This window comes from Cheilinus undulatus, linkage group 16 (genome assembly GCF_018320785.1).
Source record: "Cheilinus undulatus linkage group 16, ASM1832078v1, whole genome shotgun sequence".
NCBI lineage: Eukaryota > Metazoa > Chordata > Actinopteri > Labriformes > Labridae > Cheilinus > Cheilinus undulatus.
The window spans coordinates 19528763-19541548 of NC_054880.1; the positions used below are offsets into that span (position 1 = coordinate 19528763).

Sequence of the window (12786 nt, forward strand, 5' to 3'; positions counted from 1 at the left end):
AATTGCATCAAAGTCAGTTATAACAAATGTTTTTGCCATATCATCTTTAATATAACTGGCATAGATATAGAACAGTAGTTCTCAGGTGCCAGCACCCACCTCTCCCCTCTTATGAGATATCTCGACCAACTTTAAAAAAATGTTATACCACTCAAATTTTTTCAAGAAAAATATTGCTGTTTGGATCCTAATTCTCCCTATTTTCTTGGCAAAACTGGCTTTTTCTGTAGGTGAAAGGGGATCAATATGTTGGAATCTTGAGGAAAAAGACAGAAAATGAAATTAACCTGCCATCAGAGAAACATAAAAACATGTTCTTTTAGGGCTTCCATACATTATGGACTTTTTGCCACATTTATTTCCCTTGCACTCGTTGACGACCCACTTTTGGGTCCCGACCCACCAGTTGAGAATCACTAAAGAGCATACAAACTGGCATGCAAATACGGGGGGCATTGAGAATTTGTTTGCCCATCAATTGTTTGCTCAGTCAGTTTTTCATATATGGGTCACATACTCGCTCACTGAATGCACAAGGATGAAATCGAGCCCGCAGCAGGCGCCGCCTTCTCGGGGCGCCTCCCACCAATGGAATCGGTCCTGAGGCGGGACGAGGACTGTCCGATGTGCTGGCAACAGGTTGCACTGGTAGCGGGGGAGAAATTTCCCGGAGTTACATCCTCTCATCCCACTGATAGTGAGCGGTGCTGCTGTTGCTGCTGCTGGAGAAAACCCTGACTGAGGAAGGAGGAACATTTCAGGATTTGGATCACTGAAGCAGGTGCAGCAGAGTAAGTGTTTACACAGCTGCTGTCTGTTTACTCTACATGTACTTTTGTATCTGTGGTGAAAGTGTCTGAGCTGTGCTGTGCTGAGTGGACATTTTATATCATTTGGACGAGCAGAGATGGACACCTGTGGCTTTGTGGTTAGATTTTCGACCTCTTTCTAATGCTTGTTTTCGAGAATGACCGAAAAGAAGCTTCAATAAAACCCCTTTGATGATGCTTTTCGGTGTGTTTTTGGATGCATACTGTGTGTTTGTAGTGTGTGCTCTCCGCTGCTGGCTATAATTGGATCTGGCTGCGCTGCGTAAAGAGGATATGAAGGGCTATTATAGCAGGTAAGGGCTTCAAATAGGATGCGACGGGGAGTCGTTGGGGGCAGGTGTGCGGGTTGTTTACCTTGTTCCTGGGCTCGTGCTCGCCCTGGCTCGTGTAAACAAGCCGGTGGTGGTTTCGACGCACACCGATACTGACTGACCGGATAGGTGGGTGTGACGCAATTAATCCTGGAGCAGACAGGTGCGAAGGGGCGACTGCTGTAAGCCAGGGGTTTCCCCTTTAAAATACTTTTAATTGACAAAAAGAAAAATATAAGCGTGGTATTTTTTAATTCATGGGTCTAGCTGTGTCAACACACACTTCTGCCAGGGAAACACAATGCAGGCTTTGTTAGCTACATGTAGGCTACGTGGCTCACTTAAAAGTAACATAAGCCTCATATCTTGGCTAACTTTATGCTTACACACAGAGGTGTTGGTAGTTGTCTGGTTTTATTGATGTTTTTGGTAGCATCTGAAGTAAATTTCCCCAGAAATAGTCCTTACCTAAACTTTATGCTTGAGGGCACACTTCAAGCTAGCTAAGAGTTGTAAAGGTAAACATACCTCTAATAAGGGACCGTGTTGTTGCTATAATACACAGCCAAACCTGCACGTTTGTAGTTTATCAATCCAGTTTTGTCCTCTTGACCTCCTTGGTACCATGGCACTTTGACATGTGATAATAGTTTGACCAAATGTTTGGTTATTAATTTTCCAGACCTTTTGTAGGCCTACTTAACATCATCAGGTTAGCTGGGATGTGATTTTTTACGGTTTCAGAAGTATATTTCAGGCTAAACGAGTGTAGTTTTTCACTTAAAATTAGTTAAAAATTGATTTAATAGTAATTAATTAATTTACCGGCTCATTGAAAACTCATTTATCCATCAGTGTAACTACTTTTGATTTATACTAGAATAATCAGGTACCAGTAGGGATGTCCAGATGCATCAGTTTGACATTGGTATTGGTAAATAATGTGGCATGACCAGCTATCAGCAAATTAAGCCATTAGACATTTTGTAAAATCTTTATCACAGTGCTTTGTGTGCATTAACCAACTTAACCAGCTACCTTACTCATAACCATGACACATTTGATTCTGTGCATAAACGTCATTCAAAAATAGTGAAAAAAAGAAGATATAAGACTGTACATATTTTTATACAAGGAGGGAGGAACTACATAACCCACAATCCATTGCAGTTCATTACATTTGTTGTTACTGATAGCTTTCAAACTGCTTTCAAACCATAGGTGTGACTTTCTTCTCCCCTGGTCTCCACTGTAGTGATTATATTTGAAATTATAATTTGTAATATCACAAAGTTTGGCTATTCATCGTCTCATACCATGGCGGCATGTATTGTCGTCATCAACAGTCAACAAACTTTGTAAGTTATTCTAGAAAAAAAAGACGATTTAACGTTTGATGTGCAAAAACACAACATCTTTGCCTAAAGAAATGTATTAATCTAGTATTATAAAACACATTTCAGGTAAGGATAAATATGAAAATCCAGTACCAACACATCTGATAGGACATATTGCGATTAATCTAATTTTTGATCAATGGCCCTGCCCTATGATCTAGCACACCTAATAGCTGAATAAAAAAATGTTTTTTACCTTTTGAACAAGCACTGATTTGTATTCATGGCCAAATATGAGAGGAAATGTTAGCAGCATTAAAGTAATTTGACACAGCAGATAAACATATACTCTTTATGCCAACATTATTTGGCAACGGCCAGTATTTGTCAAAGGGTTGATATTGTCCGATACCGAGGTTAAACTAATGCATTTTTGCATCCCTAGCATTAGAGCTCAATTTAACGTGTCTTTGCTGTTTGTTTTTGGCCATTTTAACTTATATATGGTTTAGTCTATGTTTAGTTTATCAGTTGAACTCTGATGGATTTATGCAGATTTTCTTTTTAGCTGTACTTTTTGATATTATCGGTCATAAGAGGAACAAATTGTATCATTCGATAACACATGGTGTCCAAAAGTATCATAGTATGTTAAATTTGACCTTAATCTTAGGTTGATATGCATTTGACTCACAGGATATCCATACAAAACAGAGAAAAGCTGTAAATCAGAAATTTGGAGGCTGGAAGCCAGAACAGTTTCAAGTTTGAAAATACTTTAAAATCTGAAGAATCGTTGATTTTTATTCATCTTCTTACGGCTCTTTTGTATCAAAGTATCTTTCTTCAGATACTCAAGGACAAGAGAATTGGTGGGAGAAAGTTGGAGACCAGGCGTGTGTTTGGAAGCAGAGGAGGGTGCAGGTTAGGATGAGGGCCTGAGGAAAAGTGAAAAAGGAGAAATGCCTGCTGGGCGAGGAGAAAGGGAAGAGTGGCAGCAGATCGTCCCGTTTGGTGACATTCCTGTCTCTGTTGACACAGCCATTCCTTGTGACAGGAGACAGAAGAGGTGAAACAGTTGTCACGAAGCAGAGCACTGCTACTGCTAGTTGAACGTGTGCAACAACAAAGCAGAGACTTTCTGTTGAAATTTACCCAAGAAAAGTGTTTACACCTGGGAGTTTTGTGGGTGGCCAGCAGGCTGAATGCAGAGAAAACAGTAGGGACAGATTGTGTGATTGAAAATGCTCTAAAATGTCTTTTTTCTTAAATTGAGATCATCCTTTTGATGTCCAGTATGCTTTGTGATCTCCAAACCTGGTTGCTTCTTGTTATGTTAGTGAATTAATTTTGTTTCTGCAGTATTTTTAGTCTGTCTTCTAATTAGTCTGCTAACTTTCTTATTTACTGCCGGGGTGGACAGTTTCCTCTGCATGTGTAGGCTTTGCAGTAACCGCTGCCCTAGTTCTCAGTTTCCTCTTAATCTGTCCTTATTAATACAAATGCAAACCACGCGCAATGCCGAGTGTAAAGAGAACGTCTGGAATCCTAAGAATGTTTTTAGGAAAGACAAAGGCTGACTTTGATTCACCAATCGAAACCTCATTGCTAGTCGAGGCGCCCGGTGTTACACTGTAACCAGGCATCAGTTAGAGTTGGTTACTTTTTAATTGAGTTACATCTGTGGGAAGTGAAGGTCTGGACAAAGAAAATGTGGTGGAGGTGTAACGGTGGTATCTGTTAAGCAGCTTTAGTAGAGCTTAAATACAAGAGGAACAACACTTTCTTTCATGTTGTAAAAGGAAATCAGTCACAGCATTGTTTAACACGATTCCACATTACCTGGTACTTTCCTTCCACTTTCACAGCCACTGAGGAGGAGCGATGCTCATTAGATAAACTACCTGCTACCAGATGGGGAATACACAGCGGGCTTGTGCGAGTGTTTGTGCGCACCCTTGCGTATGTGTGTTTGTTCATAAGCTTGTGCTTCTGTGTGTGTCTGCGCAGCTCAAAGTAAACAGTCTACGCCTGAGTGACTCTACTCTGAAGTCTGGTGACTGGGGAGACTCAGCAAAGGCAGAGAGAGAAAGAGAGAGAGGCCCATTCCTGACATAGCCCCCAGTGTTTAATGGTCCACAGAGCCTGGACAATAAGAGGAGTATTCTCCTTCTCATCACCAAGCTCATTTTAAGAGCTTATTAGGTACACACGCTGAGGTTATACTGCTAACTTTGCACATGAATGAGCTGCTTGAGTTTAATCTGCAAAAAGGGAAAAATAATCCGAAATTTATACTGATTCCAGTGTTTTAAATGTGATCAGTTTTCTATGTCTTTTATAATATAACAGGTTTTTTGGTTAACATGCTGGTTAGAATTGACAAAAGTGAAAAGATTAACCACACAAGTGATAATTTACAATTTCAACTCTCATTAAGCTATTAGAAAAGAGGATTTATGTGAAAGAACTGTAAGGCTTTAATGCAAGCACAGCTAAGGTTTTCATAAGCTTTGGTCCTTAGATAAAGTTTTGGTACCACATGTTTAAAGATCTCAATTATTGACAATAATGAAAGAAACTTTCAAAGTAGAGCATCTATATTATGAGACAGATGTATAAAAGAGTAATGAGTCAAGACGAAGAGTCAAGACAAGTTCCAGCACACTGTCGAAACTGCACATAAACCTGTCTGTATCAAAACACTGCCAGATTTTATGCAATTTTGTTGGTGTGCAAGAGCTTTAGTGAAATATTTGGTGTTTTAAAACAAGAAGATTTCCAATATTTGGTGCCTTAGGCTTATTTTTTGGTTGCCATGTTATCAAAGCAGTCACTTATGCCATCTATTAATAATCGACATCATATCCAAGTTTAAAATTTAGGTATCATTACAATCTACTTGCAGCTGTATCTATATTTAAAACAGTAGGAAAGATTATGTTGGGCTGTCAAAATTGGATTTGCACATATTTAACAAGATCATAAAACACTTATTGAATTCTTTACACCAATTTTCTCAGTGTTTATCAATGTAACAGTGAGACCCAATGTTGTTTTTTGACAGAAATGTATGACTTCTTTTATGCAGGTCTTACATGGGGATGAGAATCAAAACCTGGTACTAACATAATACTGGTACCAATGCATCTGATACCGAGTGTACTAAATTAAAAGGCAGATTTTGGTGCTTCATTTCTGTACCTCCCAACCCCAGTGTGTTCTCTGTCACTCTAAAGAAAGGCACAAGTGTGAAGATCTGTTTCCTCTGAATGAATGAATGAATGAATGCTTTATTTCGGTTTGGAAACAAAAATAAAATCGTTTTATACATAATTTATCAGACAGCAACTGAAAAAGGAATAGGCTGAAGCCCAGTGGCTTATTTTTGCCTATCCTGTACCATCATAGGATTAATTGAGTAAATGAGAATACATCAGTACTAAATACATGTATTTAGTCTTTGCTTATGCTTTATTGGTATCTTGTTTCTGAATCATGATACAGAGATTGTATTCAGCAACTTTAAAAACAATTTTTTTCCCCTTGCTGATAGGTGTATTGTTTCAGGCACAGTTTAGGCAATGACACCTTTTAAAAAGAATCGTTCTAGCACCAGTATTGCAAAAAAAAAATAAATAAAAAATGATACCCAGTCCTTGTAGATACAAGTGGAGGGGGCTCCAAGGAAAAAAGGTTGAGAACCACTTAATTAAAGGGACCCGTGAACAGTTTATAATTGCCTTTGAATTAGTTGGAAGACTAACAACCAACAAAAGTTAAAGGAGTAAATAAATGGTTGCACCACAGTCCAAAATATCCTGTTATATAAAAACCACTGTATAGCTCTGAAAATGCTTGATCCTACATTTCCCACCATGCAGTAAACAGCACATTAGTTTAATAAATCTCCAATTTGTAACATAAACTTGCTTTTATGCATTTTAGTTGATTCTGGGGTGAGTCAGCTGTGAGTCTTAGCCCCTACGCTCTTCAGTACCTGTATGGACTGGATAATGGGGCGATGTCCAGATAACTGATCTAGACTTTGCTGATGATGCTGTGATGCTTGCAGAAACTGTAGATGTCCTTGTGGTACCTTTCTGAGTGTGGAGGCTGAAGCATTGGTAATGCACATCTCCAGGTCTGAAACAAAGATCCAGGCATTTGAGGATGCTTTGGATGCTGCCATCGAATCTGTATCTGAGAATGCTGAGAGTGTGGAAGTTGTAGAGCAGTCCAACCACCTTCGACTGCAATGATGAGATCAACTGCAGACTTGGACTTGTGCTTGGGGTGATCGGTTCCCTGAGCGAGACAGTAGTGTTCCCCGTATACTCTTGTGAGGTCTGGTTGTTGACTAATGGCCATAGGTGCCACTTGGACCCCTCCGTGATACCGTGTCTCTAATGCTGATGTGCTCAAGAGAGCAGGTATATGGGAAGAGTCAGCTGCCTGATACGAACCTGATCCAGCTCACTGCAGGCATGACCCTGTGCGTCATGGAGGAGACAGCTGGGAGGATACCTGGAGAGATAGGGCATAGGCCTGTTGTAGGCGTGGAGAATGGCTATCAGGAGGCCAGAGCAGTACAGGACCCAGGTTGACTGCAATATGCTCCTATAGTTGACCTGGCCTCACCTGAGTCCTACACCAAGTCAACTCTGGTGTTATCATAGGGGTCAAAAGACTCATCTAGAGCAGTAGAAGTCATTCATCCTATCACAGAAGCACTCCTAATGACATGTTAACTACCTTCAAATCATCGACAAATGTCCACATTATCTTTGTTTCTGTTTTTATCAGTAAGACACGTAGATCTTGTCTCTCTTTTTCTGAGTAAGAGCTTTTTGAATTTATTAAAACATACTCAAAACTCCAACAATTTGTCAAGAAAATGTCCCTGTTGTGTCTTTAACATCTTTTTATGTAAACATTAACACAAATGGTATCACTGTAAGTTTTAAGCATGTTTATCCATCCACTCCTACTGTCTGTTTCCCTGCCTGTCGAACACACCCTCTGGATAAAAGCCTCAAAGCCTCAGTGCCCCAATGGTATGATAAACACAATAAGAATACAGTCCATTATGTCTGAGACAGAAATAACCTGAAGAGCAGCATGAAAATATGTCAGCTTCATCAAGATATACACAGTAACCGAATCAGGGTAGATCCTCCTGGAAAGAAGCTATGCAAAAGACAAGAAACCTTGTCAGGAAGCAGGATTATATTCAGGGTAAAAGGAGACATCAGAGGGATTTATTGAGCTGCGACGTGCAGACTCTTAAAGCAGGTCTTTCTTTGGTTTAGGCAGATGTCTGTCCACTAATTATGCTGGTTTGATGGAGGTTTTTGCCTGTGAAAGAAAGTCTTTCCTGCCCACTTCAGCTAATTGCTTGCTGATTGGTGGATTAAATTGTGTCTTTCTAAATAATGATGCCAATAATTGTTGTAAGTATAAAGTGCCATTAGATAGATTGGGGCTTTATAAATAAAACTAAAAAACACAAGGATCTCTGGACCATCATGTTCAGCGTTTCATTGCTTTCATGGCTTGTTCACTGATTCATCTGATTTGCATTTCTGCCATTTCCCTCCCTATCTGCCCAGGCTACTTGCATAGAAACCAGGAAGTCAACATGAGCGGCCTTTCCACTGACAAAAAGCCTCTTGTGGATTATGGAGTCCAGATCCGCTTCATCAAAGACCTCCATGACACAGGCGGAGGGTATACTGATAAATCCAAAGGAAACATCGCAGCAGCTTCTCCTTCCAGTAAATATGGGGTGGCGGTGCGGGTTCAGGGAATCTCTGGGCATCCTTACGTGGTCCTGAAAGATGGCGAGAAAGGTGACTCATACGGGGTTCAGCTAAACACCACCAGCCCCACCTCGGGGCCGCCTTCGCCTATTAACAGCCTCCCCAAAATCAACAAAGGACCAGCAGAAGTAGCAAACCCCTACAGCCCCGCTGCTACTACAGCGTGCTCTCCTGTTTCTGCAGCAGAGGACGAGGATGGGGAGATTTTTGGGAGTCCTCTTAAAAGACCTCCAGGGGACGGTCAAGCAGGGACACAAGGGGAGGAGGAGGGGGGTGCTGGGAGAGACAGACAGGTGGAAAAGCCAAAAGCAGGACTTAGAGGAACAGAGGCAGAGAAAAACTCAGATAAGGAAGAGTATAATGAAGCAGGGCTTAAACGGGTTAAAGTAAACGGTGTTGGACCCAAAGGGTTCAAGCAGGGTGGATCTGGTTTTATTGCTCCTTTGGGGAGACGTGCTAAAAGTACAGAATCCCCTCTAGAGTCAAAACCTCAACCATCGACTTCAGAGGAGCCTGTCCCAGTGATCGACACTAACTCCTTGGCTCCCATCAACAAGCTCATCAGTAAGTTCAACAATGGGACGCCAGGCAGCGCCCCACAGACAAGAGGACGCTCCGGGGCGAGGCAACGGCTCAGGTTCGACGAGCGCAGGAGGTCCAGAAGTCTGGATTCTAGAAAAGATCTTCAACCAGAGGTTTCCCCTCCCTCGCCAACACCAAACCCCTATGCCGTTCCTCTCTCCTCCTCCTCCTACAACCTGATGACGTCATCCAGCCTTGGAAGGAGCCCTGCATCAGTTGCCAAGGTGACGGCCCTTGAGGTCCCTAAGCCTAGCTCTCAGTCACTGGGGAAGTTTGCTGCCAAGGACACCTCTCCAGCTGTAGCAAAAAAGCCTGTAAGTACAAGCGATTAGAAGATTATGAGTTATTTGCAGGGTTTAAATTGCCCCTTTGTTTGTATCCTACTTTGTTTATGTTCTATTTCCAGGAGATACCTCCAAGGAGCCTGAGTCAAAACACAGCAGTCATCAGTGGAGAGGACACGCAAGTTAAGCAGGCGATTTACAACATCCTCAAAGATGGGTAAATAAACTACCAGCATGATATGTCAATGTAAAGTCAATGTAACTTGTTTTCTCCTATGTAATCCTCTACTTTTTTTTTCTGATCAGTTCCAGTGAGAGTGAGGCCTCGCTGAAAAGAAAGGTCAGCCTCATATGTGACACTACAGGATCTTTTAAGGTAAGAAAAAACATTTTAACATGATTTTTCTGACCATATGCAGCACATATGAGTAGCCTTGCATCATCCACACCAAGTAAAATATTTGACAAAGTTTCATGAGCAAAATTGTGTATTTTTGCAGGACAGGTTTGATTTAATTTTTTAATTCAAGCACTGAATTATAGTCTTAATAACTGAAACAGTATGTGAGCTAGGTAATGAAAACTCAGATGTCCAACTGCTCTGCTTTTTCAGTAAGCATTTTCAAGCAATGCAGCATCTTTTGGTGCAGTTACGGATTAGGACATTTATGCTGTGGTTCCAAAAGTGTTAAATTGAAGACTAAAATTATGACGTAAAATGTTAGTTGACAAATGTTTTTACCTGAGGACAAAACTCTGACAAAAAGTACACTAAGCATTTGTTAAGGAGACAAAAGCAATATTAAATGTCAATGCTGGACTGTAGGGCATTCAAAATCCATGATATTCATCTTCTGTGTATCTATCACAAAAAACACAAGCAGAGATTAGGTGAGAGAGCATTCAAGGTGTGTCTGTATTTTCTTCAGTGTACTTCAAACTAATAAAAGTATTAGTGGTACATACATATGAATGTTTAAACTTATATTTAAAAAGTAAAAAACTTGAAAAGTTAAGACTACAATGTCAGGAATTTTAATTGACTAAACTGGACTAAAATCTCTTTGGGTTGACTAAAACTAGATTTAAACTTTCAAGAGTGGAAACAACTAAAATGTGACTGAAACTAAAAGGCATTTTAGTCTAAAGACTTAAGTGCAATTCCGATTAGGTCTAGTATCAGTGGACCTTGATCAATTGTGAATTACCCCTGACGCCAGTGTTTGGTGCATTTGCAGGGGATAAGCAAGGTCTGCAATGTACGTGAATTTACAGACATTTCTGAAGGAAAACATAAGGGTGCTGCATGGCTGCAGTAATGAAAATACACTGTGAAATTTTATTTCTGAAATCATACAAAAAATGCAATTTTGTGCACACCATGTTCTGCAGGTGTCTTTCCCTGCATGTGTCCTATACATACTGTTAACTAGAGTTTCCACTGGACAACATGCACTAAATACAGTGCTTAACAAATTTATTAGACCACCCTAACTCTGACCAAAGTAAGGTTTATGCCACAGCTGCCCTAAATTAACAGCTGTTAAATAATTTGCCCTGGAATTTCTACTCCACAAATTACAGCCATGTAGGTCCCTAGGTAATACTAGTCCTGTGTCAATAGGGCATAAGACCAAAATTGAAAAATGAACACTGACTTGCATCTAAGAAAAGCCAAGCTCCTACACAGGAGCCTGCTCCTGCAGCAACATGTAAATGTGTCCTTGAGCAAGAGACTTATTCCCAAATTGCTGCCACTACTGTGTCAATGGTGTGTGAATGTTTATGAATGGGATTAGCTTATACTGTCAGGCAAGTTGTCAGCATCTTCTGCCATTATAACGTGAACAGGGTGAATGAATTAGTGTGCTATGAGAAATCTGCTGACCAGAAAGGCATACACAAGCTCAAGTCTATCTATCCATTTACTATGATTTTAGTTAGTATGTGCCCCTTATTTTTGGCACCCTTTGGTTTTACATACGTAGCAACATCTAACCTCTAGTTGGTCTTTTTTCTAAGTAAAGATAAGCAGCTGTCATTATGAAAACATTTATGATAGTTTTCTTATCAAATCCTGATAAAATGTGCTGTAAGAGTAGTTAGGAAAATGTTAAACAAACTGAAACTCATTGAACAAGCTGAAATGTAGCAGCTAAACTAGCAAAGTAGCCTCTTGACATTGCAGGAGTAAAAAGCCATAATTTCTTATAATAGGCTAGAACACAGAGACACCGTATATTCATATGTAGTGTTCGTGTGATAGCAGTTGAACCGATACTTGCAGCATTTCCCTGTGAAGTTTTAATAGCATAATTTATTTGTTTTTGGTGTGCAGCCATCTAAACTAAAAGCTTCCAACATGACAACTAGAACCTCCACAGGCAGTTTTGTTCCTATAAATAAATTAAGGCTTTGTATTTAAAACAAAAGAGCACAAAATCCAATTAGTTTTAGCATTGTGTGTCCAATAAAAGGTTGGTAGTATTGTTTTCTTCTGAGCATCTTATTAGCAAAGTGATCTTGTAGCAGATGGTGGGCAGGCTGAGTTCTTTTCTGAGGACATGAAGTTTCTATTTCATTCACTTTGTCTCTAAGGATCCTTTTTCTGCACACCCAAAACATGCACAAAAAATGACAGAGCACACTGAGTATGCCTCATTCGTTTCTGGTGGCATCTTTGCTCCTTCATGACACCTTATTAAAATGTTTTTACGCGCACAAGCGCACCACTTGTTTTACATTTGCATCCTTTTGCATAAATCTACATACTGAAGTTATCCCTCTGTGTCATTAGCTTCTTATATTACGCACACTTTATTATGTATGACCTCTTGTTATGCATTCTCAGTGTGTTTGTGACCATGGCAGCCTGTGTATCATCTGCCCGTCTTGTCTCTCGGCAACGATGCACCTGCAGAGGAGAGCTGTTGAGGGCTCAGTGTGCATCCAGGGCGCCGTCATTGAGAACCATCAATAATTGAGTTGGACTGGAACCTTGCACCAGCTGGGGGTTGTCTCAGATGGGACAGATCCTTCTTAGAGAGCTCTTGCTGTGCAAAATTTAAGTGGTTTTTTTTCATCGCACTTACCATGTTGACCATTTTAGAAGATTTAGCAGCTGATTTCTCTCGCAGAAGTCATCTCAGGCTCTTCTGAAGTGATAAAGCTGCTTAAACATCCACAGCCAGCTTCAAACTGTAGGGTTTTTCCTTTTGCCTGAGGCTATTTCTTCTCAAACTCTGGCTCCAAACCAAAGCTTTGCTTTTGTGTATTTGAAGCCAAAACATAACATCAGAGAAGGATCTGATGAGCGTGTTTTAAACAGCTCTGCCAAACACCGTTTTGGGGCATTTGTGATAAAAACAGATGTCCTCATGAATCAACTGACACATTCTTATCCTTTTTTCTGCAGTTACTTTGAATTCAGAGCGCACTGGCTTCAGCAGGATTCACATCCCTGCACTCTTCTAACAGCTAGTGTTTTGTGACAGGTTTAATGCCGTTACCATTAAATATGTGTCAGTGGGAGAATGATGCACTGACACCCTGATTGTCCTCTGCTTACTAGAGGATCAGATGCGGGCTTATTGTGTTACCTGAGTCAAATACAGTGATAT

At 40.4% G+C, this 12786-nt stretch overlaps 1 protein-coding gene across 5 annotated transcripts in view; it reads left to right on the forward strand.

The window, feature by feature from the left end:
- The first annotated feature begins 672 nt into the window (after positions 1-672).
- The window catches only part of cgnb (cingulin b), a 32103-nt gene continuing 19989 nt past the window's right edge, over positions 673-12786 (forward strand). For 2 of the 5 annotated variants that reach the window (XM_041809964.1, XM_041809969.1), the window contains exons 1-4: positions 673-791; positions 8091-9196; positions 9289-9383; positions 9473-9542. In XM_041809964.1, the coding sequence (XP_041665898.1) occupies positions 8120-9196; positions 9289-9383; positions 9473-9542 (1242 nt within the window). In that variant the 5' untranslated portion in view covers positions 673-791; positions 8091-8119. Of the gene's footprint in view, positions 792-1304; positions 1324-4564; positions 4684-8090; positions 9197-9288; positions 9384-9472; positions 9543-12786 lie in introns of those variants that run through there. The other 3 variants (XM_041809966.1, XM_041809968.1, XM_041809967.1) reach the window with 3 other exon arrangements.